Source organism: Thalassophryne amazonica, chromosome 7, assembly GCF_902500255.1.
Source record: "Thalassophryne amazonica chromosome 7, fThaAma1.1, whole genome shotgun sequence".
NCBI classification, from domain to species: Eukaryota; Metazoa; Chordata; class Actinopteri; order Batrachoidiformes; family Batrachoididae; genus Thalassophryne; species Thalassophryne amazonica.
Window position 1 is genome coordinate 83,159,036 of NC_047109.1, and position 27,315 is coordinate 83,186,350.

At 44.3% G+C, this 27,315-nt stretch overlaps 1 protein-coding gene and 1 long non-coding RNA gene across 2 annotated transcripts; both read left to right on the forward strand.

The window, feature by feature from the left end:
* The first annotated feature begins 13,513 nt into the window (after positions 1–13,513).
* rpp38 (ribonuclease P/MRP 38 subunit) lies at positions 13,514–14,848 on the forward strand. Its single transcript, XM_034174837.1, is given in 8 exon segments — positions 13,514–13,602; positions 13,605–13,631; positions 13,634–13,725; positions 13,728–13,925; positions 13,927–13,953; positions 13,955–14,016; positions 14,018–14,161; positions 14,163–14,848. Coding segments are annotated over 8 exon segments (816 nt in total). The 5' UTR covers position 13,514; the 3' UTR covers positions 14,341–14,848.
* A 194-nt stretch (positions 14,849–15,042) lies between these two features.
* LOC117514403 lies at positions 15,043–19,177 on the forward strand. Its single transcript, XR_004561880.1, has 2 exons — positions 15,043–18,058; positions 18,218–19,177. It is a non-coding gene; the product is annotated as an uncharacterized LOC117514403 (long non-coding RNA).
* Positions 19,178–27,315: the final 8,138 nt, after the last annotated feature.

A 27,315-nucleotide genomic window follows, 5' to 3' on the forward strand; every position in this document is an offset into this window, starting at 1 on the left:
CATCCCTCCCCCACGCCCCCATCCCATCTGGATTCGCCCCTGCTTTGGCGTTTGAGCACAAAGAATGGATAACATTTATTTATGCAGAAAACAGGACCAGATTGACAGGTAAGAAAGTTTTATTGCGTTTTCACATCATGTGGTCCTTAGAAAGAGAGTTTAGGTGCATTTGAGTGGAAAATACTGTTAGTTGTTGACGCGTCGCCGAGGATCAGCTGTTTTTAACGAGACGATACGAAGCAGCTCAGCTCAGAATTCTAAATAAAGGAGGAAAAAAGTATAAAAATGTCTTCGTAAAGCTCAGTGCAGGTGTGCTGACCACCGCCCTTTAAGAGGTGAGGACGAGTCGAGCAGCTGCAAAAACCCGCGGATGAAAAGCTCACAGCTCGCTTAAAGTGGGACGTTCAGTCGAACCCCGACCCCCTGCCCACGGACCAAGTTTAATGCTGCTATCGACCCACAATGAAAAATAATAGTAACGCACAGTGACATGGAGAAGTAACTTTAATCTGATTACTGACTTGGAAAGATTAACGCGTTAGATTACTCGTTACTAAAAGAAGTGGTCAGATTAGAGTAACGCGTTACTAAGTAACGCGTTACCGGCTTCACCTCACTGATCACACCAAACGCCAATCCCACAGATAAGGACACACCACAGGAAAACGGCTGCAAAGAAGTTCAGATTAATACTCAATGTTTTGAGTCAGCAGAGAAAATTACCTGAATGGTAGCTGATTTCTCGGCGGGGAGGTGGAGTTGCAGTCCGGCCTTTATGGTGGTGGTGATGAGTAGTGGATGAGTGACAGCTGGTACGGATGATGTGTGACAGCTGTCACTCCTGGTCGCTCCAACGGCCTCTCGTGCTTGAAGCCCGCACTTCAAGCAGGGCGCCATCTTGTGGTGGTGGGCCAGCAGTACCTCCTCTTCGGTGGCCCACACAACAGGACCCCCCCCTCAACGGGCGCCTCCTGGCGCCCGACCAGGCTTGTCCGGGTGACGGGTGTAGAAGTCGGCCAGGAGGGCCGGGTCCAGGATGAAGCTCCTCTTCACCCAGGAGCGCTCTTCGGGGTCATAACCCTCCCAGTCCCCCGATACTGGAACCTCCGGCCCTTTCGACGGACGTCCAGGAGCCGGCGTACCGTCCACGCGGGCTCCCCGTCAATGATCCGGGCAGGAGGCGGTGCTGGTCCCGGGGCACACAGTGGTGAGGTATGGCAGGGCTTGAGTCTTGACACATGAAACACGGGGTGTATCCGCAGTGAAGCTGAAGCTGCCAGCTTCACTGCGGCCGGACTGAGGACTTTGAGGATGGGAAAAGGTCTGATGTACCTGTCTTTGAGTTTGTGGGATTCCACCTGCAGGGGGGTGTCCTTCGTGGATAGCCAGACCTCCTGCCCGGGCTGGTATGCAGGGGCCGGGGAACGCCGGCGGTCTGCATGGGCCTTAGCCCTCATCCGGGCTCTGAGCAGGGCAGAGCGGGCGGTACGCCACACCCGATGGCACTTCCTCAGATGGGCCTGGACCGAGGGCACCCCGACCTCTCACTCCACCAGTGGAAACAATGGGGGCTGGTACCCCAAACACACCTCAAATGGGGAGAGGCCGGTGGCAGATGAGACTTGGCTATTATGAGCGTACTCGATCCAGGCCAGGTGGTCACTCCAGGCCGTCGGGTGCGTGGAGGTCACGCAGCGGAGGGCCTGCTCCAGTTCCTGGTTCGTCCGCTCTGCCTGCCCGTTCGTCTGGGGGTGGTACCCAGACGAGAGACTGACGGTGGCCCCCAGTTCCCTGCAGAAACTCCTCCAGACCTGGGAGGAGAACTGAGGACCACGATCCGAGACAATGTCCGATGGAATCCCATGCAGACGCACAACGTGGTGGACCAGGAGGTCTGCAGTCTCCTGGGCCGTCGGGAGCTTCGGGAGGGCCACGAAGTGGGCCGCCTTGGAGAACCGGTCCACTATCGTTAAGATAGTGGTGTTGCCCTGGGACGGCGGGAGGCCCGTGACAAAGTCCAGGCCAATATGAGACCAGGGGCGACGAGGCACGGGCAGAGGCTGGAGGAGGCCTTGGGCCTTGTGGTGGTCGGCTTTGCCCCTGGCACAGGTGGTGCAGGCCTGGACATACTCCCGGACGTCGGCTTCCATAGACGCCCACCAGAAGCGCTGCCGGACCACTGCCATGGTCCTTCGCACCCCTGGATGACAGGAGAGCTTGGAACCGTGACAGAAGTCAAGGACCGCAGCCCTGGCCTCTGGTGGGACGTACAACTTGTCCTTCGGACCTGTCCCCGGGTCCGGGCTCCGTGTCAGGGCCTCCCGGACGGTCTTCTCCACGTCCCAGGTAAGGGTGGCCACGACAGTGGACTCGGGGATGATGGTGTCAGGGGGGTCTGATGGCTCGGTCCTGACCTCCTCTTCATGCACCCGGGACAGGGCGTCAGATCGTTGGTTTTTTGTCCCGGGGCGGTAGGTGATCCGGAAGTCAAAACGCCCGAAGAACAGCGACCAGCGGGCTTGCCTGGGGTTCAGACGCTTCGCGGTCTGGATGTACTCCAGGTTCCGATGGTCCGTGAAAATCGTAAATGGTACCGATGCTCCCTCCAACAGGTGTCTCCACTCCTCAAGAGCCTCCTTCACCGCAAGAAGTTCCCGATTGCCGACGTCATAGTTCCGTTCAGCTGGGGTCAACCTGCGGGAAAAGTAGGCACATGGATGGAGAACCTTGTCGGACTCCCCGCTCTGGAATAGCACGGCTCCTATCCCTGAGTCAGAGGCGTCCACTTCAACTACGAACTGGCGCTTGCGATCGGGCTGCACCAGAACTGGTGCAGTCGAGAACCGGCGTTTCAACTCCCTAAACGCGGCTTCGCACTGATCCGACCAGGTGAAGGGGACTTTTGTGGAGGTCAGGGCTGTCAGGGGGGCTAACTACCTGACTGTAGCCCTTGATAAACCTCCGGTAGAAATTTGCAAAACCGAGGAACTGTTGTAGTTTCCTACGGTTCGTTGGTTGGGGCCAATCTCTCACCACCGCAACCTTGGCCGGATCAGGGGCGACGGAGTTGGAGGAGATTATGAACCCCAGGAAAGACAAAGAAGTGCGGTGGAACTCACACTTCTCGTCCTTCACAAACAGCCGGTTCTCCAACAACCGCTGTAGGACCTGACGTACATGCTTGACATGGGTCTCAGGATCTGGAGAAAAGATGAGTATATCGTCTAGATATACGAAGACAAACCGATGCAGGAAGTCCCGCAAGACGTCATTAACCAACGCTTGGAACGTTGCGGGCGCATTGGTGAGGCCGAACGGCATGACCAGGTACTCAAAGTGACCTAACGGGGTGTTAAATGCCGTCTTCCACTCGTCTCCCTCCCGGATCCGAACCAGGTGATAAGCATTCCTAAGATCCATTTCGTGAAATTTGGGCTCCATGCAGGGGCGTGAACACTGAATCCAACAGAGGTAACGGGTATCGTTGCGAACCGTGATCTCGTTCAGCCCTCTGTAATCAATGCATGGACGGAGTCCGCCGTCCTTCTTACCCACAAAAAAGAAACCAGCACCCATCGGGGAGGTGGAGTTCCGGATCAACCCGGCAGCTAACGAGTCCCGGATGTAGGTCTCCATTGATTCGCGTTCCGGACGTGAGAGGTTGTACAGCCTGCTGGACGGGTACTCAGCGCCCGGTATCAAATCAATGGCACAATCGTACGGACGGTGCGGGGGCAGCGTGAGTGCCAGATCCTTGCTGAAGACGTCAGCAAGGTCGTGGTACTCAGCTGGCACCGCCGCCAGATTGGGGGGGACTAAAACCTCCTCCTTAGCTGTCACACCGGGTGGAACCGAGGATCCTAAACACTCCCGGTGGCAGGTTTCGCTCCACTGAACCACAACCCCAGACGGCCAATCAATCCGGGAATTGTGTTTTAACACCCATGGAAAACCCAAAATCACTCGGGAGGTAGAAGGTGTTACATAAAACACAATCTCTTCCCTGTGATTCTCTTCCCACCAATGTCACTGGCTGTGTCTGGTGTGTGATTATTGGAAGAAGGGTGCCATCTAGTGCCCGCACCGACAATGGTGACGGTAAGGCCACTAGAGGGAGCCCAACCTCCTTTGCCCATCTGCTATCCAGCAGATTCCCCTCCGACCCCGTGTCCACCAGTGCTGGGGCGTGAAGGGTTAGATCCCCACTCAGGATCGTGACTGGGATACGTGCAGATCGTCGGGGTCTCCCCACATGGGTGTTGTGACCCACCCTTAGCCCAGTCTCTAAGGACGAGTGCTGCTGTTTTGACCGTTGGGGGGCATTCTCTCTGTGTGTGCTCGGTAGAGCTGCAGAGAAAACACTCTCCACGGATCAGCCTCCTTTGTCTCTGATCTGATCGCTTTTTGGCCCTGCTCGTTTCCCTAGCAACGTCAGCAGGGGGAGCTGTCGTCACGTGGAGAGCCCTGGCAGCGGAGCGTGGGGAAGTCGGCTCCCTTTCGGACCCGTGAGGAAGAGGGACGGCTTGTGCCTGACCACGCCCTTCGTCTCGCTCCCGTCGGTGTTCTGTTAATCAGTTGTCTAACCGTATAACCAGGTCGATAAGCCCATCTAAATCCCGCGGCTCGTCCTTCGCCACCAGGTGCTCCTTAAGGACCAGAGACAGTCCGTTTACAAAGGCGGCGCAGAGCGAAACAGCATTCCAGCCGGCTCGCGCTGCCGTGATGCGGAAGTCGACTGCATACTTCGCTGCGCTGCGACGCCCCTGCCGTATCGACAGCAGCACACTTGAAGCGGTCTCGCCTCTATGAGGGTGGTTGAACACCTGTCGGAACTCCCTCACAAACTCAGTATAAACCGTTAGGAGCCGTGAATTCTGCTCCCAGAGCGCCGTAGCCCAGGCGCGTGCCTCTCCTCGAAGCAGATTTATAACGTAAGCCACCCGGCTAGCGTCTGACGCGTACATGACGGGACGCTGTGAAAAGACGAGCGAGCACTGCATCAAGAAGTCCGCGCACGTCTCCACACAGCCACCGTACGGCTCCGGAGGGCTTATGTATGCTTCAGGGGAAAGGTGGGGGGGGTTCGTTGAACGACCAGCGGAATGTCTGTTTCTGGCACACGGTCAGCAGGAGGAGGTGCTGCAGCAGCGCCCTGAGCACACGCTTCCACCTGGGCGGTGAGAGCCTCCATCCTACGATTGAGAACATTGCTCTGCTCGGTAACTAAGTCCAACCGAGCGGTAAAGGCAGTTAAGATGTGCTGCAGCTCACCCACAACACGCCTCCTGCTGGCGGCCTGTGCACCTCGCTCTTCCATTGGCTGTTCAAGCGATGGTTGACGCCCCTCGGGATCCATGACGCTGGCCGAGAAATCCTGTTGTGAAAGTGTCGTGACACGGACCCACAACAGGGGGCGTTAATGAAACGGACAATGGATAAGCCAAAAGTAACAATTTAATGTTGTGAATCGCACAACGACGTACAGACAATAACAATATGGTGGCCTGTCAATCATACACCAGGTGACGTGTGGGCAGGCTCGACGATAGAAGACGCCTGGCGAGAGAAGAGCCGGATCCACACAGCTTCCACTGCCAACGGCGCTGAAGAACACCGGAGCCGCCAAGCCCTGCGCCCCAGGGTGGCCGCTGTCTTCAGCAGTCAGACCCGTACTGCTGGCAGAGAACAGAGACAGTCCTGATGAGTGTGAGTTCGCACACTCAGTAAATCCCACAGTCAGTGTTTAGTTAGGAGGGAGCACCTCCACCTCCAATCACACACACGTGCAGCTCCTGTTTAACCACTTATCTGGTTGGGGTGTGAGGCGAAGCCGTCGCTGATCACACCAAATGCCAATCCACAGATAAGGACACACCACAGGAAAACGGCTGCAAAGAAGTTCAGATTAATACTCAATGTTTTGAGTCAGCAGAGAAAATGACCTGAATGGTAGCTGATTTCTCGGCGGGGAGGTGGAGTTGCAGTCCGGCCTTTATGGTGGTGATGAGTAGTGGATGAGTGACAGCTGGTACGAATGATGTGTGACAGCTGTCACTCCTGGTCGCTCCGACGCCCTCTCGTGCTTGAAGCCCACACTTCAAGCAGGGCGCCATCTTGTGGTGGTGGGCCAGCAGTACCTCCTCTTCGGTGGCCCACACAACACAACCCCTGGCAAAAATTATGGAATCACCGGCCTCGGAGGATGTTCATTCAGTTGTTTAATTTTGTAGAAAAAAGAAACACTATAAGAAATCAGGACAAAAAAAAATTGTGTAAGTCAGTAACGGTTACTTTTTTAGACCAAGCAGAGGGCAATAAATATGGAATCACTCAATTCTTAGGAAGAAATTATGGAATCATGAAAAACAAAAGAACGCTCCAACACATCACTAGTATTTTGTTGCACCACCTCTGGCTTTTATAACAGCTTGCAGTCTCTGAGGCATGGACTTAATGAGTAACAAACAGTACTCTTCATCAATCTGGCTCCAGCTTTCTCTAAATGCTGTTGTCAGATCAGCTTGCAAGTTGGAGCCTTGTCATGGACCATTTTCTTCAACTTCCACCAAAGATTTTCAATTGGATTAAGATCTGGACTATTTGCAAGGCCATGACATTGACCCTATGTGTCTTTTTTGCAAGGAATGTTTATTCACAGTTTTTGCTCTATGGAAAGATGCATTATCATCTTGAAAAATGATTTCATCATCCCCAAACATCCTTTCAATAGATGGGATAAGAAAAGTGTCCAAAATATCAACGTAAACTTGTGCATTTATTGATGATGTATGACAGCCATCTCCCCAGTGCCTTTACCTGACATCTTATAAATCTACATTAGAACGGCACCAAACAAAAGTTCCAGCATCATCACCTTGCCCAATGCAGATTCGAGATTCATCACTGAATATGACTTTCATCCAGTCATCCACAGTCCACGATTGCTTTTCCTTAGCCCATTGTAACCTTGTTTTTTCTGTTTAGCTGTTAATGATGGCTTTCGTTTAGCTTTTCTGTATGTAAATCCCATTTCCTTTAGGCGGTTTCTTACAGTTCAGACACAGATGTTGACTCCAGTTTCCTCCCATTCATTCCTCATTTGTTTTGTTGTGCATTTCAATTTTTGAGACATATTGCTTTAAGTTTTCTGTCTTGACGCTTTGATGTCTTCCTTGGTCTACCAGTATGTTTGCCTTTAACAACCTTCCCATGTTGTTTGTATTTGGTCCAGAGTTTAGACACAACAACCAACATCTTTTGCAACATTGCGTGATGATTTACCCTCTTTTAAGAGTTTGATAATCCTCTCCTTTGTTTCAATTGACATCTCTCGTGTTGGAGCCATGATTCATGTCAGTCCACTTGGTGCAACAGCTCTCCAAGGTGTGATCACTCCTTTTTAGATGCAGATCTGATTTGATGCAGGTGTTAGTTTTGGGGATGAAAATTTACAGGGTGATTCCATAATTTATTCCTCAGAATTGAGTGATTCCATATTTTTTTTCCTCTGCTTGGTCTATAAAAGTAATCGTTCCTGACTGCCACAATTTTTTTTCTTGATTTCTTATAGTCAGAAAGTTGCCATTTGAAATGACTTTAGTTTTGTGTCATGTCTGTGATCTGCTTTTTTTCTACAAAATTAAACAACAGAATGAACATCCTCCGAGGCCGGTGATTCCATAATTTTTGCCAGGGGTTGTAGAACACTCAGAGTGTAACCTTTCACCAGTTTACCATTATTGCCTCTGGCAAACCACAGAGAAAATCAATTCAATTTCTGATTTTTTTTTCTGATTTGAACTTTATGACATCATAAGGTACATTGACAATCCTCAATGACATACACCTTGAGAATTGGTTTTTTTTAAGGAAGGTCCAGATAATCGCCGAAATAAAAAATAAAATTTCCTTGAGCCAAGGACAAATCCTCATCAAAGTTTTAAGAGAACAGCCTCATTACTTTGTCAGCTATAGCTTCAGCAGAAAGGAGGAGTCAAATAAGGGGGAGATAAAAATGGTAAATCATCCTGTAGATATTACAAAAGAATGTTGCAAGATAAAGGACAAAATATCAAATGTCTGGATATGTCGGAGTTCAGGGAAAGGGGGAAATGAATGCATTAGTCAAACAAGCACTGAACAGACAAAATACATATATACAACTTGTGATCCATTCATTTTCTGTCACTTATCTGGGTCCAAGTCTTTCAACTCTTTCTGGGGGCTCCTGAGGCATTCCCAAGCCAGCTGAGAAATATAATCCCTCCAGCATGACCTGGACCTCCTTCCCAGTTCATGCCTGGAAGACCTCCCGAGGGAGTTGTCCATGAACAACCTCAGCGGTCTACTTTTGATGAGAAGAAGTGGTGGTTCGAGGCCCTCCTGGCTGTTTGAGCTTCTCGTCTTGTCCCACAGTATGAGCCCAGATAACTGGAGGAGGAATTTCATTTCCATTTCAGATGTGATCTGTTCAGCAAAATGCTCAGATAACAATGAAACAAAAAGACACCAGTATTATTACTATTATTATTATTCAAAAACAGGGTGGTTGTACAACTCGGGACTGGGATCAAAAGGAGAAACCATAATATCCCACTTAAACTATACAAAGGTGCTATCAAATATGGAATAAAATGAGAAAACAGCATTGTTCCCAGTAGACCCACTCCCCCATTCCCACTCAAATCACTAATATAGTTCTAGTAACAATTTTTCAGCCATTTGCAATAATACTATACACATACTTGCACTTGTGTATGACATCACACCTGGGCAATATTACGAAACATTATTTCTGCTTGTAATCTATTCTACTGTATATATTGATATTCCGCACATAACTTGACTTCCGTGTTTTGGTAATTATTTTTCTTTTACCTTATTTTTGCATTGCTGTGCTGCTGTAACATCGTAAATTTCCCCGTCGTGGTACCATTAAAGGATTCTTATTTTATCTCAATTTCTTTAGACACAGCAGCATATGGCTTCTTTCGATGGAATTCTTATAAATTCAGTAAGGAGAACATATAAGTACTCGTATTTATTTGTTATTATCTATCGTCCACCTGGTCGTTACTGTGAGTTTCTCTGTGAATTTTCAGACCTTTTGTCTGACTTAGTGCTTAGCTCAGATAAGATAATTATAGTGGGCGATTTTAACATCCACACAGATGCTGAGAATGACAGCCTCAACACTGCATTTAATCTATTATTAGACTCTATTGGCTTTGCTCAAAAAGTAAATGAGTCCACCCACCACTTTAATCATATCTTAGATCTTGTTCTGACTTATGGTATGGAAATAGAAGACTTAACAGTATTCCCTGAAAACTCCCTTCTGTCTGATCATTTCTTAATAACATTTACATTTACTCTGATGGACTACCCAGCAGTGGGGAATAAGTTTCATTACACTAGAGGTCTTTCAGAAAGCGCTGTAACTAGGTTTAAGGATATGATTCCTTCTTTATGTTCTCTAATGCCATATAACAACACAGTGCAGAGTAGCTACCTAAACTCTGTAAGTGAGATAGAGTATCTCGTCAATAGTTTTACATCCTCATTGAAGACAACTTTGGATGCTGTAGCTCCTCTGAAAAAGAGAGCTTTAAATCAGAAGTGCCTGACTCCGTGGTATAATTCACAAACTCGTAGCTTAAAGCAGATAACCCGTAAGTTGGAGAGGAAATGGCGTCTCACTAATTTAGAAGATCTTCACTTAGCCTGGAAAAAGAGTCTGTTGCTCTATAAAAAAGCCCTCCGTAAAGCTAGGACATCTTTCTACTCATCACTAAGAACAACCCCAGGTTTCTTTTCAGCACTGTAGCCAGGCTGACAAAGAGTCAGAGCTCTATTGAGCTGAGTATTCCATTAACTTTAACTAGTAATGACTTCATGACTTTCTTTGCTAACAAAATTTTAACTATTAGAGAAAAAATTACTCATAACCATCCCAAAGACGTATCGTTATCTTTGGCTGCTTTCAGTGATGCTGGTATTTGGTTAGACTCTTTCTCTCCGATTGTTCTGTCTGAGTTATTTTCATTAGTTACTTCATCCAAACCATCAACATGTTTATTAGACCCCATTCCTACCAGGCTGCTGAAGGAAGCCCTACCATTATTTAATGCTTAGATCTTAAATATGATCAATCTATCTTTGTTAGTTGGCTATGTACCACAGGCTTTTAAGGTGGCAGTAATTAAACCATTACTTAAAAAGCCATCACTTGACCCAGCTATCTTAGCTAATTATAGGCCAATCTCCAACCTTCCTTTTCTCTCAAAAATTCTTGAAAGGGTAGTTGTAAAACAGCTAACTGATCATCTGCAGAGGAATGGTCTATTTGAAGAGTTTCAGTCAGGTTTTAGAATTCATCATAGTACAGAAACAGCATTAGTGAAGGTTACAAATGATCTTCTTATGGCCTCGGACAGTGGACTCATCTCTGTGCTTGTTCTGTTAGACCTCAGTGCTGCTTTTGATACTGTTGACCATAAAATTTTATTACAGAGATTAGAGCATGCCATAGGTATTAAAGGCACTACGCTGCGGTGGTTTGAATCATATTTGTCTAATAGATTACAATTTGTTCATGTAAATGGGGAATCTTCTTCACAGACTAAAGTTAATTATGGAGTTCCACAAGGTTCTGTGCTAGGACCAATTTTATTCACTTTATACATGCTTCCCTTAGGCAGTATTATTAGACGGTATTGCTTAAATTTTCATTGTTACGCAGATGATACCCAGCTTTATCTATCCATGAAGCCAGAGGACACACACCAATTAGCTAAACTGCAGGATTGTCTTACAGACATAAAGACATGGATGACCTCTAATTTCCTGCTTTTAAACTCAGATAAAACTGAAGTTATTGTACTTGGCCCCACAAATCTTAGAAACATGGTGTCTAACCAGATCCTTACTCTGGATGGCATTACCCTGACCTCTAGTAATACTGTGAGAAATCTTGGAGTCATTTTTGATCAGGATATGTCATTCAAAGCGCATATTAAACAAATATGTAGGACTGCTTTTTTGCATTTACGCAATATCTCTAAAATCAGAAAGGTCTTGTCTCAGAGTGATGCTGAAAAACTAATTCATGCATTTATTTCCTCTAGGCTGGACTATTGTAATTCATTATTATCAGGTTGTCCTAAAAGTTCCCTAAAAAGCCTTCAGTTAATTCAAAATGCTGCAGCTAGAGTACTGACGGGGACTAGAAGGAGAGAGCATATCTCACCCATATTGGCCTCTCTTCATTGGCTTCCTGTTAATTCTAGAATAGAATTTAAAATTCTTCTTCTTACTTATAAGGTTTTGAATAATCAGGTCCCATCTTATCTTAGGGACCTCGTAGTACCATATCACCCCAATAGAGCGCTTCGCTCTCAGACTGCAGGCTTACTTGTAGTTCCTAGGGTTTGTAAGAGTAGAATGGGAGGCAGAGCCTTCAGCTTTCAGGCTCCTCTCCTGTGGAACCAGCTCCCAATTCAGATCAGGGAGACAGACACCCTCTGTACTTTTAAGATTAGGCTTAAAACTTTCCTTTTTGCTAAAGCTTATAGTTAGGGCTGGATCAGGTGACCCTGAACCATCCCTTAGTTATGCTGCTATAGACGTAGACTGCTGGGGGGTTTGTTGTGTGTTGGGGGGGGCGTGGCTGGATGTTTTGGTTTTCTTTTCTTTGCTCTCCAGGTGGCATGAGGGCTGATTTGTCTGTGAAGAAGGTGCTGGCTGAAGAGTCTTCACCCTCATCATCATGGAAAGCACCTGTGCTTGGTGCTCACGTGCAACCTGGACGACTTGCAGCTGAAGCAGATAATTGGATGGCGTTCTGCATTTAAGTCATGTGTGATTCAAGCAGAACTGCCGGGAACTCGACCTTGTGACGTTCGTTTGTGAGACGCTGAGGACCGCGCCTGGGTTTTGACACATCGAGCCCGTGAAGCAGGGAGGGGTGAGGACACATGCTGTCAGCACACACGAAAGGTAATTAAGTGTTTAAGTAATTGTTGATAGTAACTTGGTGTTTTGTTACACAGTATACTGGAATTGTAAAGAGAATTGCGTAGTTTGCTTCTCACTGCTGTGGCGTGAAGGATAAGTGATCCTCCACTTGTTGTGAGAAGCTGCTCATTTGCATAAAGTAAAAGAAAGGACACTGACCTGAGTGTGTTGCTGGCAGCGTGTTTATTGGAAGATATAGTTGTATCTGTTGATTTACCTCACCGTCTCTTTGCTTCACAGAGAATCAGTTTGTCGTGTCCACCTGGGGGGTGTTTGGCGGTGGTAGGAAGTCCAGGAGCGCCGGCTTTAATCCTTGCGGGCGCTGGAGAGCGAGCCACGGATCACTCCACCAGAGGGACGTTGTTTATTTTATGTTTTTACACTTTTAAACACAGGTGTATAATAAATAGTTTTTGTTTGGAACCGTTTTCTGGTTATTTTTAGCGCTGGGTCCTGTCTGACGCAGGTTCGCTCCTCAATCCGCGTCGACACATAACAGGGTTCCCATGATGCATTGTTTCTTTCTCTTTTTGCTCTGTATGCACCACTCTGCATTTAATCATTAGTGATCGATCTCTGCTCCCCTCCACAGCATGTCTTTTTCCTGGTTCTCTCCCTCAGCCCCAACCAGTCCCAGCAGAAGACTGCCCCTCCCTGAGCCTGGTTCTGCTGGAGGTTTCTTCCTGTTAAAAGGGAGTTTTTCCTTCCCACTGTAGCCAAGTGCTTGCTCACAGGGGGTCGTTTTGACCGTTGGGGTTTTACATAATTATTGTATGGCCTTGCCTTACAATATAAAGCGCCTTGGGGCAACTTTTTGTTGTGATTTGGCGCTATATAAAAAAATTGATTGATTGATATAAGTACTCGTATAAACATACATAAAATACATTTCAAGTTGGTCCAGCTAAGAGTAGCATCTACACTCCAGTCCAGGTGGCGGCAGTAATGTACATGTAAAATTGTTCATATCACACAGCGATGAAGAGAGAAGCATAAGCATGGCTGAAAATGTGAGTACTAAAACCGATTTTGGCGTTGTTAAATAAAAAGTAACTTCATTACTGTCGTGTTTTTTTTTTTTTTGTATTATTTGGTCCGTAACTGAGCGAGGTATAACCACTAGACCTTTTCGTCCTTTTTTCTTAGCCTGTAGCATTCCTTAAATTCTTACATTTTAAACTGCATCAACTTTCAAGACTAAACGTAACCATGTCTGACAAAATGTTTTAAAGGTTGGGGAAAAAAATAAATAAATCAGCAGTTAGCCAACGTTATTTTATTTAGCACTAATGTTGACAACCTCGAAGAAAAGTCTCATGCACTCACCGGGATCTTTGGCGCCCCCTTGAGGGAGGCTGGGAATTATTTGGGATTATTTATATTTAGATTAGATTGATTTGGACACAGGTAGCCACAAGTGGACTGTTGTAGTATGAATGCTGCTTGAGTAATGAGGTTTTTTGTTTGTTTGACATAAGTGTTTATTGTTTCAGAGAAATATGGCAAATCTGAGAAAACAAACAACATGCAAGAAGCAGATCCCAGCCAAGACTTCCTTCACCACCCCTTTTAGCTTACAGTGGAGCCCTCTCCTCAAGAAGACATGCATTTCATACTGAAACCTTGCAGGATAAACTGATTTTCACAGGACTTGATGAAGAAAGAGTTAAAACGTTCCACTGGCAGAGGAAAAAAGAAAGGCCAGATACCTTCCATCCACACCAGAACCTGTTTCACAGGAACCCCAGGATGCTCTGGTAAAAGACCCTCCCAAAAATGGCTGGACAAATGTCATAGCCAGAAGACAACTGGCCATTGGCATCAATGAGGTCACCAAGGCACTTGAAAATAATGAACTTAAACTGTTGCTTGTGTGCAAGTCTGTCAAACCTAAACACATGACAAATCACCCTGATTACATTGAGTGCAACGCGCGGCTGTGCCAGCTTGTCAAGTTCCGCGGCTTAGTCAGAGTGTGTCAGAGCAGCTCGGCCTGAAAGCGTCTGGCGCTGGGGTTCAGATGCGGTGCCTCCAGAGACGACAGTGTGTTCACCGATGTCATTGACGCCATCGCACCCAGAGTGCCTCCGTTGGATGTGGAATGGCTTCTTGGTGCTGCAGCCAGTGTAACGCGCACAGACTCTCCCTGAATTAGAGGAGGAACGTGGTGAGAAAACTGGCAACAAAAGAAAACTGGAGACTGAACCTGAGGATGCTGCGACGTCTGTGCCCTGCTGCACTCTGCAGCCTCTTAAAGTGAAAAGAATTGTTGCAAACCCTGCTAAGAAAATGAAAATAAAAAAGGCATCAAAGTCAGTCAAATAAAACTGGAAAGAGATTGTCTTTTTTTTTTTTTGCCTGCTGTACTGAATCTAATGTTGAGTTTACAGGCTGTGCTTCCAGCTTGTTTTCTTGCACAAGCTGGAAGCTCAGCATGATCCATCTTGTTCAGTCACCTTAACTGAATGGAATAGAAGAAAGGCAAAGGACGAATTTTGCAAATATTCCTGGATGAGCTTTTGGATTTAATGGTGTCACCATTGACCTGTTAAATGTGCAACTGTCCCTGCCACATTTACAAAGAAGTGCATCAATAAAGTTCCTTTTTAAAGTGAGTTTATTCAATCAAAGATCCATGCTGGTATTGCTGACATGTACTGAAACATTTGCATGGGGTCATGTCTAAATGATGCTGGTACAAGTTCTTCAGCTGGTTCACAGCTTACAATGGATTTGAATAAAAATATTGTTCTTCATTTAGAGAAAGCCATGTCATTTCAAAAGTATACCCCTCCCCACCCCAACACTCCAAAATCTTACAAAAACTTTTTTTCTTTTTAAATAAATAAGGCAGGTATTTCTGGTCTCGCTAAAGGGTGTGGTTTGTAATAGCATTTGTTAAAAGCAACACAACAGCAAAATTGACACATGCTCAAAAATCATTCAATCAGCTGCAGGCAACATATTCAACAGCCATGAGCACACCACTGACTCCATAATGCATTTAGTATTCAGTTACCACCAACACCAGGCTATATTTCACTTATAAACCCTGACATACTGGTTGTACTCCTTCACTACACAATTCTATTTCTTGTCAGTTTATGAAGTGATGAAAAATGCATCAATGTACATCACGTTTGGGGGTATATACTGGTACCATACTAAACAGAATTGCCTTGGGTCCTGTATGGCAACCACTCAGGCAGACAACTGGTCCATGCCCACCTCTTCAAAGTATCCATCTACTGCAGCCAGGTTATATGAGGGTGTCTCCTTAGTGTTGTCCTGCTACATACTGGATCATGCAAAGAAATGCCACAGGGCCAAAATTTCAAAACTGATGCTCCCTCAGAATGCAAGAAATACTTAGTATCTTATACAAAGTCATTCCAGCAGTACCCAAGGATCCCCTGAACAGCCCTGGCACCAAAGATATTCAGTCGTTGTCTTAGGACACTGGTTAGCATCCAAGACTCACGACCATACTGAAAGACAGGAAGCACCATGACCTTAACAAGACTTGAACTTTTGTCCTAAGACATTGGCATCGCTAAACACTATCACTGACTGCATGCTCCAAAATCTCCTCCCAGGTCTCTTGAGCTCAAAGACCCAGAGACATGAATGTCACTGCTGAAATAAGTGATTGTCTCTTCAAGTTAAACACTTTAACTACATACAGACACATCTGATGGCCAAATCCAGGAAGTCAAAGCCTGGATCTTAGTCTTAATCCAGGACAATCACAAATGCAGACTCAAATTCCTCACTTCTCAAGTGCTGCAATCATAGTATCCATTTATTCCACAAAGATCACATCCAGTATTGTTTGAAGTCAAAGTAAGTAGACCTTTCCTCATCAAGAAAAGCACCCAAGTCATTGGCGTCTACAAACCCTACCCAACATCCAGTTTGCAAAAACACTGAACAGTGCAGTACCCAGAACACGTTCCCACTGAACACTAGTCTTAACTGGGAAAACTCAGTCTGCCTCTGAGTGCAGCACTCACAGTAGTGTAATAAGCTGGCTATGATGTCCAGCAACATCTAGGGGATCCCACAAGTTCCCAGGATGTTCCAGAGAGTAGTCCAACTGATTACCAAATGAAACACTTTGCAAAAATCAACATAGGCTGCAAAGAAGCACTGCCAATATGCACACTTGCCTTCTAAGAATACTCGCAGAGCTAGAATGCAGTCGATGGTTGACTTCTTGGACATGAAGCCAGACTGTTTCAGTCGCTGAGCAACAAGTAGCGGAACTGAATCCTATTAAGAATAATCCTTGTAAGCACCTTCCACGGCACTACAGTGATGACCACAGTGCCTGAACTGCATGTACCTTTCCAACAGAGAGAGCACTGTAATACCCCTGTAGTTGTTGCAATCCATGTAATCATCCTTTCCTATCCAGACTAGGAAAACAAGTCTTTTCTTCCAGAACATACAGATGATACCCATTTCATAGATTGTACAGTTGAGCCCAGTTAACCTCGCGCACGCAAGTCGCAAATCAGCTTTACTCGCAGTCAAGTTGTGGACCCCAAAAATTTAGACTACAATGTGTGATTTGGACCGTTTTTGCGAGGGATCATCAGTGCAGATGATTCTGGATGACGATTTCTTCTCCAGCTGCTGCAGGTCAGTAATGAGGGCCAATTCTGTGTGGAAGAGTCCTGACTATTCTAAGTTTTTGGATACGACTCTTTGGATCCTTACTGCCAATTCAGATCGAGCTGGAATTTATACACGCAGCCGCCACACGTGCAAACTTCGAATCGTCAGGAATCTTCCGCACTGTCTGAAGCCCTAATCGCTGACGTGCAGCAACCAGAGGAGGGAAAACAAAATATTCTGAACCCACTCCAGATGATGAAATGGTAGTCCAGAATCGTCCACATTGACAAAGCCCTCATCGCTGACCTGCAGGAGGAAGAAAAGGATCCCGAACCCATTCCAGATGAAGAAATCATCACCATCCAAGAAGGAGTCATGCTTCAAATGGTCAAAACTATTATAATATGGAAAGGTAAGCTGATTATAAGTTTTTTTTTTTTTTTGGTCAACTTGTGGTTTCAAGTAACTCGCGGTCCGATTTTGTGGACCCCAACTTGTGCAAGTTAACGGGGCTTAACTGCCACTTCGTAATGCCAGGGGAACAGCTCCAGGCACCTGGAAGAGAATCCTGCTATGACTTTAAGACATCTACCTGGCAATGGAGCTGTCTTAACATCACAGCAGAGGGATCAAAAGTAGCTGGCCCAATGTGACAGTACAGCAGAGACATCTATCAGAACTTTACTGTCTTCCACCATAACTACAGTGGGATGAGGTGTAAGTGTTGAGGAACAAAGTGCTTTGATTTCCCTGCAAGCAGGTTGAGGGACACTACACTACAGATGGCGAGTTATGAAACACCTCCAATCGACGCTTGTGACTCCAATACAATCAGCAAATTTCAAAGTGGATACAGAGAAACTCACATAATCCATTCAAATCAGGAGTTGTGTCCATGTCTGCAACTTCTCCAGACTGATTACGCAAAAATTCATGAGAAACAGCCTGAGCTTGACGTCTTGCTAGATCACCCAATTTAATGTTGGGCACAGAACAGGGTAGTCTGCAAGACTTTAACTGAATCCTCAAGGAAAATGCACAAGTCTGTGGCCAGAATTCACAAACCGGATACTTAGACCCTGCAGTTCTGCAGAATTCTTTCCCACTTTCCCACAAGAACATGGTCAGTCTCTTGGCAATACTGTCAGTATTAAAATACCATGTCCAGCGTGGTACATTTAGACAATGAAACCAGAATCCAGCAACTCGGTGCTCCCGACCTGTTGCAAAGTGAAGGAGCATTCAGTCATTTCACCATTTCACTTTTCAATCAGCAAGTGAAGCTGTCAATAAAAGGGTTTCTTCAGAGACATCACTCACTGCAGACTGTGCTCCCAGGCACAAACATCCAGTGCATATTAAATCTGAGCCTCTTAATACACTCACTGACTGGTACTATATCAAACACCACTGGAAAGAGCAGGTCTGCCACATCAACTGCCAATCCCACTGTACACTAACCACTCGGGTGACCACAGCAAAAGTAGGTGTGTCCAACCACAGAAATCGGGCCATTTTTTCTTTGCACACCAGGAAGACCAGTCACTGCAGTGTGGAGTTTTCCAAGCTCCCCTGACAGCAGTAAAAGATGGTCATACTCAGATTATAAGCCTGTTCCAGGTGCCCACCGACATGAGTGGCCTCAGGTTTGGACCTAGATGCAGCTATGCTAGCTATGCTTACCCTAGGGCAAAAAAAAACAAAACGAAAAAAACCCCAACAAAACAAAACAAAACAGGGAAAGTATTCAAACAGCCTGAGTGCACCAGCACATTAAGGTGTGCTACCATAACCCGAGCAATCTAACAACAGGCAACAAACAGTGAACTGACAAATGCTTCAAATCATCAAATTCCAACTGTGGTGTTGCAAATTAGAAACAAAAGTTAAATACTGAAAACATGAGAGGAACACAGTAATATATTTAAACATTTCAAAAATATAGTGATCAGTTATGATTTCGTAATAAAAAAAGTTACAGTCTACATTTGTACCATAAAAAACAAAACAAAAACAAACAAAAAGCCAAGACTTTGGAAAACACAAAAGGCAAAGCACTTATTTGAACATCTTGCTGCAAGTTGGGATGGACTGTTACAAATCCATAGATGCCCACAGCGTTCTTCAGCCAGTCAGGCTGCTCCACTGTGGCAGCTCAGTCACAGCTTTGCACATCACCAAGAGTGCCAATTACTACAATGCTTTTAAAGTGAACAGCTGAGGAGACGCATTTTTCAAACTATCACCATGCATTTTGTCTCAACATTTAAATACAAAATCTAAATGTAACTCGGTTAGCCTAAAATTTGCCTTCATTGCTATGACTTTCTGCCTTCTCTGTGCATTTAGAATACATTTTAACGTTGTTCATATAATGTTCCTTTTTGCTTGCAGTTTTAATAGTCTTGCAGACCTAGCTGTAGACAGCGTACATCCACATGCAAAAAAATCACTGTGGGCTGTGCACATAAATAAGAAGTTGACCTATATGAGCAATACAAACAAAAATAACAATGAGGTGTGAATGTTCTATTTAAAAAAACTAACACTAGAAACAGATCGCACATTAACAACTCACTTTTTAGCTTGTAAAACCAAGGTTGTAAGTTGCGCAAATCCTTGTTTTGAAATCTGGGCCAATTGACCCTTTAAGGACCGGTTTGTTTGATATGAACCCAAAAATTGTGCTTCTTTGATGCAATACATTCTTCATCAAAAGTCAATACACCCACATTGTCTAAACTGTATTTACAGATTCAGTTGCATTTACACTAGTGAGGAAAATACTTTGGATCAGCCCTCCCAAACTCACACTACAGGAATAAATATGATCTGGTTTTAAATGTACAGATAACAAAAACAAAAGAATCCTTTCATAAAGATGTTGCATGTTACTTAAATTTTTTCCACGTTTATAGACAACTTGTCTTTATCTTTCTTCAGTGTGTTTTACCACAATAATGGAAAAAAGAGCCAGTCAGTGCCACGAGCTGCAAGGTGAGTCATTGTCATTAACAAAGAAAAAGGAAGTTCTAACCACAGTATGAGAAATGATCGGACTCTAAGCCAAATAACCCTCATACTGCAGCGTACATACAGAGGAGGTGTCACATTTTGGACTTGGGGTTGCTATTGTTAATTATGTTGCCGTTGGTCATGTATATAAATGTGGATGACCTATTTATTTGATTTCATGTCACTGTTAAATGACATGCCAGAACCTCGTAACAAGGTGTTTCTATAGAGGAGTTAAAAAAAAAAAAATTAACAAGGTCAAGGCATCCTCTTTCAGGTCCATCTGCTGTGTTTTAAATGTCAGTGTTTAGGACAGGAGCAATGTACTGGATCTCAGGCAGAGCATGACGTCACATTCAGGATGTTGATGGTTTAAGAGTTTTCACTCCAGGTGAACACAACGTTCTCGATGACGGGTGCCGGGAGAACCGCTCTAAGTGAAGTGAGCTTCCCGTCACCAGGTTGTTTTTAACCATATTTCTCACTGTCGAGTTTGAGCTACCTGTACATCCAGGTAAGGAAAAAAAAAACCCAGATGCTGCTGCCAGCCTCTCAATCAGTGTGTGCGAAGTAGTGGACTGGCTACTGAAGGACGAGGCCAACCTGAAACAGAGAAGTCATCCTGTTAGAGGTATTTGACAAAAAGGCAACATGTAAGCAAACTGCATGGTAAATAAATACTCCTCTAACCGTTATTACCACTCCAATTATCTGCGCATTTCTATGTCTAGACCATGCCACACTTGTGTGGTCCACATTAACATCCTGGTGCTTCCCCGTCTTACTGTATGGTTGTGTGACCTAAGAGTGACCAGTGCCCTAAGGTGACAATTGGAAGACTATGGTACCATGTCTCACGGAATAATCTTTGGGTACTGCTGGAATGTCTTCATGTCAGACGAGCCATTACTTCGGGAGAGGAGGACTATGCTTTCTACTGGTATTGTGAAGGAATGTCAGCTGCAAGGCTACGGCCATGAGGCACAGTTCCTGAGCACGATACAGTGCACAGGGTCAACAGTGTTCCAGCAACTGGACAGGCCAAGGGAAGCCCGTGTATCAACTGGCTACAGCAGATAGTGTTGAGTACTTGTGAGAGATAGGGATTGATAGGTGCCATATTTTCTGGAGTACAAACTGTGGGTTTTTATGAGGCTGGGAGGGCCTGCAACGTATACTCAGGTGTGACTTAAATACCAAAAAATCATAAGTTCGTTATTAACAACAATTTCTATGGCTTTCCTAAGAATCAAATAACAAACAAAATAAACTCCAACAAAAATAAATAAATAAATAAATAAACACATACATACAAATAATAAAATTACACTACAATAAAGCACAAAAATCCAAAATTAAATAGCTAAAATATGGGGGGGGGGGGCGCGACTTCTATTCTAGTGTGAGTTATACCCCTAAAAATAGGGCAATCTTTCTGAATGGATTTCAATCACAACCAAGGGCCCCCCACTGTATACAAATGAGGGGAATTTATTGCATGATGTGACACTGAATGCCTCACAGAAGATTTTGTGTTTCTAGAAATTCAGTCACCAGTTTATACAGAGTAACAGAGAGGGATTTTCTCAGAAACGTGCAATTTCAGCCTAACCTTGCCAGAAGGCACATGGGGGACTAAACTTGATTTGATCCCTTTCTTGTACGAGAATCCTCTGTTCTACTTCACCATGAAGCTGGGACTGGTGGTGCAACAGACAACAAGGTTGCACCTATTCACAATTAGCAATTCAATTTCAATTCAATTTATTTCATTACAACCCCCATTCCAATGACAAGTTGGGACATTGTGTAAAATGTTAATGAAAAACAGAATGCAATAATTTGCAAATCCTCTTCAACCTATATTCAATTGAATACACCACAAAGACAAGATATTTAATGTTCACCTGATAGACTTTGTTTTTGTGTAAATATTTGCTCATTTTGAAATGCATGCCTGCAACACATTTCAAAAAAAGCTGGGACAGGAACAACACAACACTGGGAAAGTTGATGAATGCTCAAAGAACACCTGTTGGAACATTCCACAAGTGAACAGGTTAATTGGAAACAGGTGAGTGTCATAATTGGGTATAAAAGGAGCATCTCCAAAAGGCTCAGCCATTCACAAGCAAAAATTGGGTGAGGATCACCACTTTGTGAACAACTGCATGAAAAAACAGTCCAACAGTTTAAGAACGACATTTCTCAACTTTCAATGGCAGGGAATTAAGGGATTCCCATCATCTACAGTTTATAATAAGATCCTTTACACAATGATGTCGGTTTTTGCCGCCTGAAGGATCGAAGGTCACGGGTATTCAGTGTTGGTTTTCGGCCTTGCCACTTACATGTAGAAAATTCTCCAGATTCTCTGAATCTTCTGATTATATTATGGACTATAGATGATGGGCAGTTGTTCACAAAGTGGTCATCCTCACCCCATCTTTGCTTGTGAACGGCTGAGCCTTTTGGTGAACCTCCTTTTATACCCAATCATGACACTCACCTGTTTCCAGTTAGGCGTTCTTTGAGCATTCATCACACTTTTCCAGTTTTTTGTTGCCCATCCCAACTTTTTTGAAACGTGTTGTAGGCATCAATTTCAAAATGAGCAAATATTTACACAAAAATAATAAAGTTTATCAGTTTGAACATTAAATATCTTGTCTTTGTGGTGTATTCAATTGAATATAAGTTGAAAAGAATTTGCAAATCATTGTATCCTGTTTTTATTTACATTTTACACAATGTCCCAACTTCATTGGATTTGGGGTTGTAATTTTGACCTTCATACAATCTTTGGAGCTTGGCCATGCCCACCTTTCTAGCTGAAACTGTGTTTTCTTGTATCATCCAGGTGAGCTACAGTGCCCATGGCAATATTTTTGTAAACCAACATTGAATGCCTGTGACCTTCGATCCCTCAGGCGACACTGCATTAAAACTGACATTGTGTAAAGGATCTTACTGTGTGGGCTCAGGAACACTTCAGAAAACCACTGTCAGTTAACACAGTTCGTCGCTACATCTACAGTAGTGTTCAGACTAATAGTAGTGCTATGTGTCTAAAAAGATTAATCCAGGTTTTGAGTATATTTCTTATTGTTACATGGGAAACAAGGTACCAGTAGATTCAGTAGATTCTCACAAATCCAACAAGACCAAGCATTCATGATATGCACACTCTTAAGGCTATGAAACTGGGCTATTAGTAAAAAAAGTAGAAAAGGGGGTGTTCACAATAATAGTAGCATCTGCTGTGACGCTACAAACTCAAAACTATTATGTTCAAACTGCTTTTTTAGCAATCCTGTGAATCACTAAACTAGTATTTAGTTGTATAACCACAATTTTTCATGATTTCTTCACATCTGCGAGGCATTAATTTTGTTGGTGTGGAACCAAGATTTTGCCCATTTACTAGTGTGCTTGGGGTCATTGTCTTGTTGAAACACCCATTTCAAGGGCATGTCCTCTTCAGCATAAGGCAACCTCTTCAAGTATTCTGACATATCCAAACTGATCCATGATACCTGGTATGCGATATATAGGCCCAACACCATAGTAGGAGAAACATGCCCATATCATGATGCTTGCACCATCATGCTTCACTGTGAACTGTGGCTTGAATTCAGAGTTTGGGGGTCGTCTCACAAACTGTCTGCGGCCCTTGGACCAAAAAGAACAATTTTACTCTCATCAGTCCACAAAATATTCCATTTCTGTTTAGGCCAGTTGATGTGTTCTTTGGCAAATTGTAACCTCTTTACTATTTAACAGAAGGACTTTGCGGGGGATTCTTACAAATAAATTAGCTTCACACAGGCGTCTTCTAACTGTCACAGCAGTTACAGGTAACTCCAGGACTGTCTTGCTCATCCTGGAGCTGATCAATGGGTGAGCCTTTGCCATTCTGGTTATTCTTCTATCCATTTTGATGGTTGTTTTCCATTTTCTTCCACACGACTGTTTTTTTTTGTCCATTTTAAAGCATTGGAGATCATTGTAGATGAACAACCTATAATTTTTTTTACACCTGCGTATAAGTTTTCCCCTCTCCAATCAACTTTTTTAATCAAACTATGCTGTTCTTCTGAACAATGTCTTGAATGTCCCATTTTCCTCAGGCTTTCAAAGAGAAAAGCATGTTCAACAGGTGCTGGCTTCATCCTTAAATAGGGGACACCTGATTCACACCTGTTGTTCCACAAAATTGACGAACTCACTGACTGAATGCCACACTACTATTACTATTGTGAACACCCCCTTTTCTACTTTTTTTTTTTTTTTACTAATAACCCAATTTCATAGCCTTAAGAGTGTGCATATCATGAATGCTTGGTCTTGTTGGATTTGTGAGAATCGACTGAATCTACCTTGTTTCCCATGTAACAATAGAAATATATTCAAAACCTGGATTAATCTTTTTAGTCACCTAGCACTACTATTATTCTGAACAGTACTGTACAAGTGCAAGTTAAAACTCCACCATGCAAAGCGAAAGCCATACATTAACAACATGCAGAAACACCGCCGCCTTCTCTTAGGCCCGAGCTCATTTGAAATGGACAGACGCAAAGTGGAAAGTGTGCTGTGGTCTGGTGAGTCCACATTTCAAATTGTTTTTGGAAATCATGGACGTCGTGTCCTCTGGACAAAAGAGGAAAAAGACCATCCAGATTGTTACCAGCGCAAAGTTCAAAAGCCAGCATCTGTGATGTTATGGGGATGTGTTAGTGCCCATGGCACTAACAACACGTCAACTTACAGATCTGTGATGGCACCATCAATGCTGAAAGGTACATCCAGGTTTTGGAGCAACACCTTCTGTCATCCAAGCAACGTCTTTTTCAGGGACGACCCTGCTTATTTCAGCAAGACAATGCCAAGCCACATTCTGCACGTTACAACAGCGTGGCTTCGTGGTAAAAGAGTGCGGGTACTAGACTGGCCTGCCTGCAGTCCAAAACCTGTCGCCCATTGAAAATGTATGGCACATTATGAAGCCGCAAAATACGACAACGGAGACCCCGGACTGTTGAACAACTTAAGTTGTACATCAAGCAATAATGGGAAAAAATTCCAGCTAAAAAGCTTCAACAATTAGTGTCCTCAGTTCCCAAACGCTTATTGGGCCTCATGTATCAACGTTGCATACGGCGATATTTGAGCGTATATGGGGTGTACGCCAAAACGGCTGCGCTACTTGGCATTTATCAATGTGGTCGTTGGCGTACGCTGCGCTGAAAATATACATAGTGGCGTAAATTATACACCAAAATGAACTAGCGTTGGAATCCACATAAAAATGAAGATGATCAACATGATAAACAGTGCCATTATACAAATCAATGCATATGTTACATAAATAACACTTTCCTGATTATACTACATAATAATCAATACAAATCCCGCCTTTGCGGGATTGTTATGGAGCACGATCACACCACATGAAGTTAAGCTCAGCGCTGCTCTGGCTCCAGGCTCGAAGTCTGGAGAAAAAGGCGAGCAGCGCTGAGCTTAACTTCATGTGGTGTGATCGTTTTAGACTATGAAATTGATAATAACAACTGTAGTTTCGTCATTCCCTTAATTCGCCCGTGCTGCAACCAGGTTTTGTCGTCTCCATTCGGTTGTCACAATAAAATAATACAGAAATACATTTAAAAAATAAAGAAATCTGACAGATTAGGCGTTCTTTATTAATTGAGCAAGCAAATATCCACATGTCAAGATTATTGACATGTGAAAAGAGAATACAGTGGTCCCTCGCTATAACGCCGTTCACCTGTCGTGGCCTCGGAGTCTCGCGGAGTATTTAGTCCAATTTTGCATGCCTTTTTTTTTTTTTTTTTTTTACAGTGCATTGTGTTCTGCGTATCTGTTTATAAGAATCTTGTCACCCAGAAGAAAAAAGAGCGCCAACAACTATCATAACTGTGTTTGTCACTCGGAAACAAACAACCTGCAGCCAGGTTTGAGTGGAAAAAGGCGCAGCGCCAGGACGCAGAGGGACCGATCTGTGCCATACTGGTCAGTCACTATTAATAATTTCTTATGTGTCCGACCCTTGTTCGTTGATCGTTAAAATAATTCGTTAGTTCTAAATGTCATCATAATTATTTACAGGAAACGTTCTATTTTTATTTCTCAAACAAATGTTTGGGCCTGAAAACAGTTTGGTATTATTTTCCTACTAAGGTTTGAACTTGAGAGTGTTTACACACGAGAGAAAAGTGAGAAAATGTTCATGCCTGATTGAGAAAGTGTATAAACTGTGTAGTGAGGGGTTTTACAGCTTTGAACCGTCTATAATAATTGTAACAAATAACGCTGACTACGTCGCGGTTCGCGTATTACGGGCTATTTTTTAGAACGTAACTCCAGCGATTAATGAGGGACCACTGTAACACTTTATTGATTATATACTACAAACAATTGATATGACGGCCGCTTTTTGACGCTCTACGGCACGCGTCGTGATTGGGGAGTCTCTTTTTCATTGCCGTCTTTCCGGCTTCTACGTCGTAAAATGAGGGTGTGTCTGAAGCGAAGTCTGAAATTTATGGGCGTGTTTATATAATTACGATCGTTTCCACCCGCCGCATTTATCAAGATCACGTCAGGCGTACACCAGAAATGGGCATGTCACGGTGACTTTGGTGTATTTCAAGTTTACGCCGTAAATTTACGCCACAAGTGCGCAACATTGATACATGAGGCCCATTGAGTGTTGTTAGAAGGAAAGGTGATTGTAACACAGTGGTAAACATACCACTGTCCTAGCTTTTTTGGAACATGTTGCAGGCATCCATTTCAAAATGAGCAAATATTGTACAAAACAAAGTTTATCAATTGAACATTACTATCTTGTCTTTGTGCTGTATTCAATGAATATAGGTATCATTGTATTCTGTGTTTTATTTACATTTTACACAACTTCCCAACTTCACTGGAATTGGGGTTGTATATAGCGCCAAAATCAAACAAAGTTGCCTCAAGGCGCTCACACAAGTAAGGTCTAACATTATCAACCCCCAGAGGAAGCACACAGGTGACAGTGTTAAGGAAAAACTCACTCTGAGGAAGAAACCTCAAGCAGACAAGACTCAAAGGGGTGACCTCTGCTACTGACACAAATTACAAAACAATTCACAAAATGAATATACCGGAAATTACCTCTACAGAAGCCTACAGCATCTTTAGAAATTTCATGGGCATCTTGGTGGCTTCCCTAACCATCTTCTTTGCCGCCGTTTCACACCGGACGCCACGCGGAGAAACGGCGGCAAGAGGTTGCTATGTAATCCCTATGGAAGGACGCGTTGTGGCACCACAAAAGTCTAAGCCACACAATGCGACCAGATGGACGCGAATAAAGCAATGCACATAAAGCATTTTTGAGCAATTGGCGTGTCTGTGGCGCGATATCGTTTTGCACTGCGTCGCGCTGCCCTCTTCCCCAAGTTGAAAAATTGTAACTTTTTCATCTTGTCGTGCCGCGATAACCAATCAGGGATTGGATATGTAGTGACGTGGAGATGTCTGGAGTTTATACTTGATGTGGACATGTCCTGTCTCTGGCAGCCAGCCTATGAGCAGGACTTATGTCCCTTTTTTCCTTTATTTAACAGAATTACGACAGCGTTTGCGGGGAGAGTG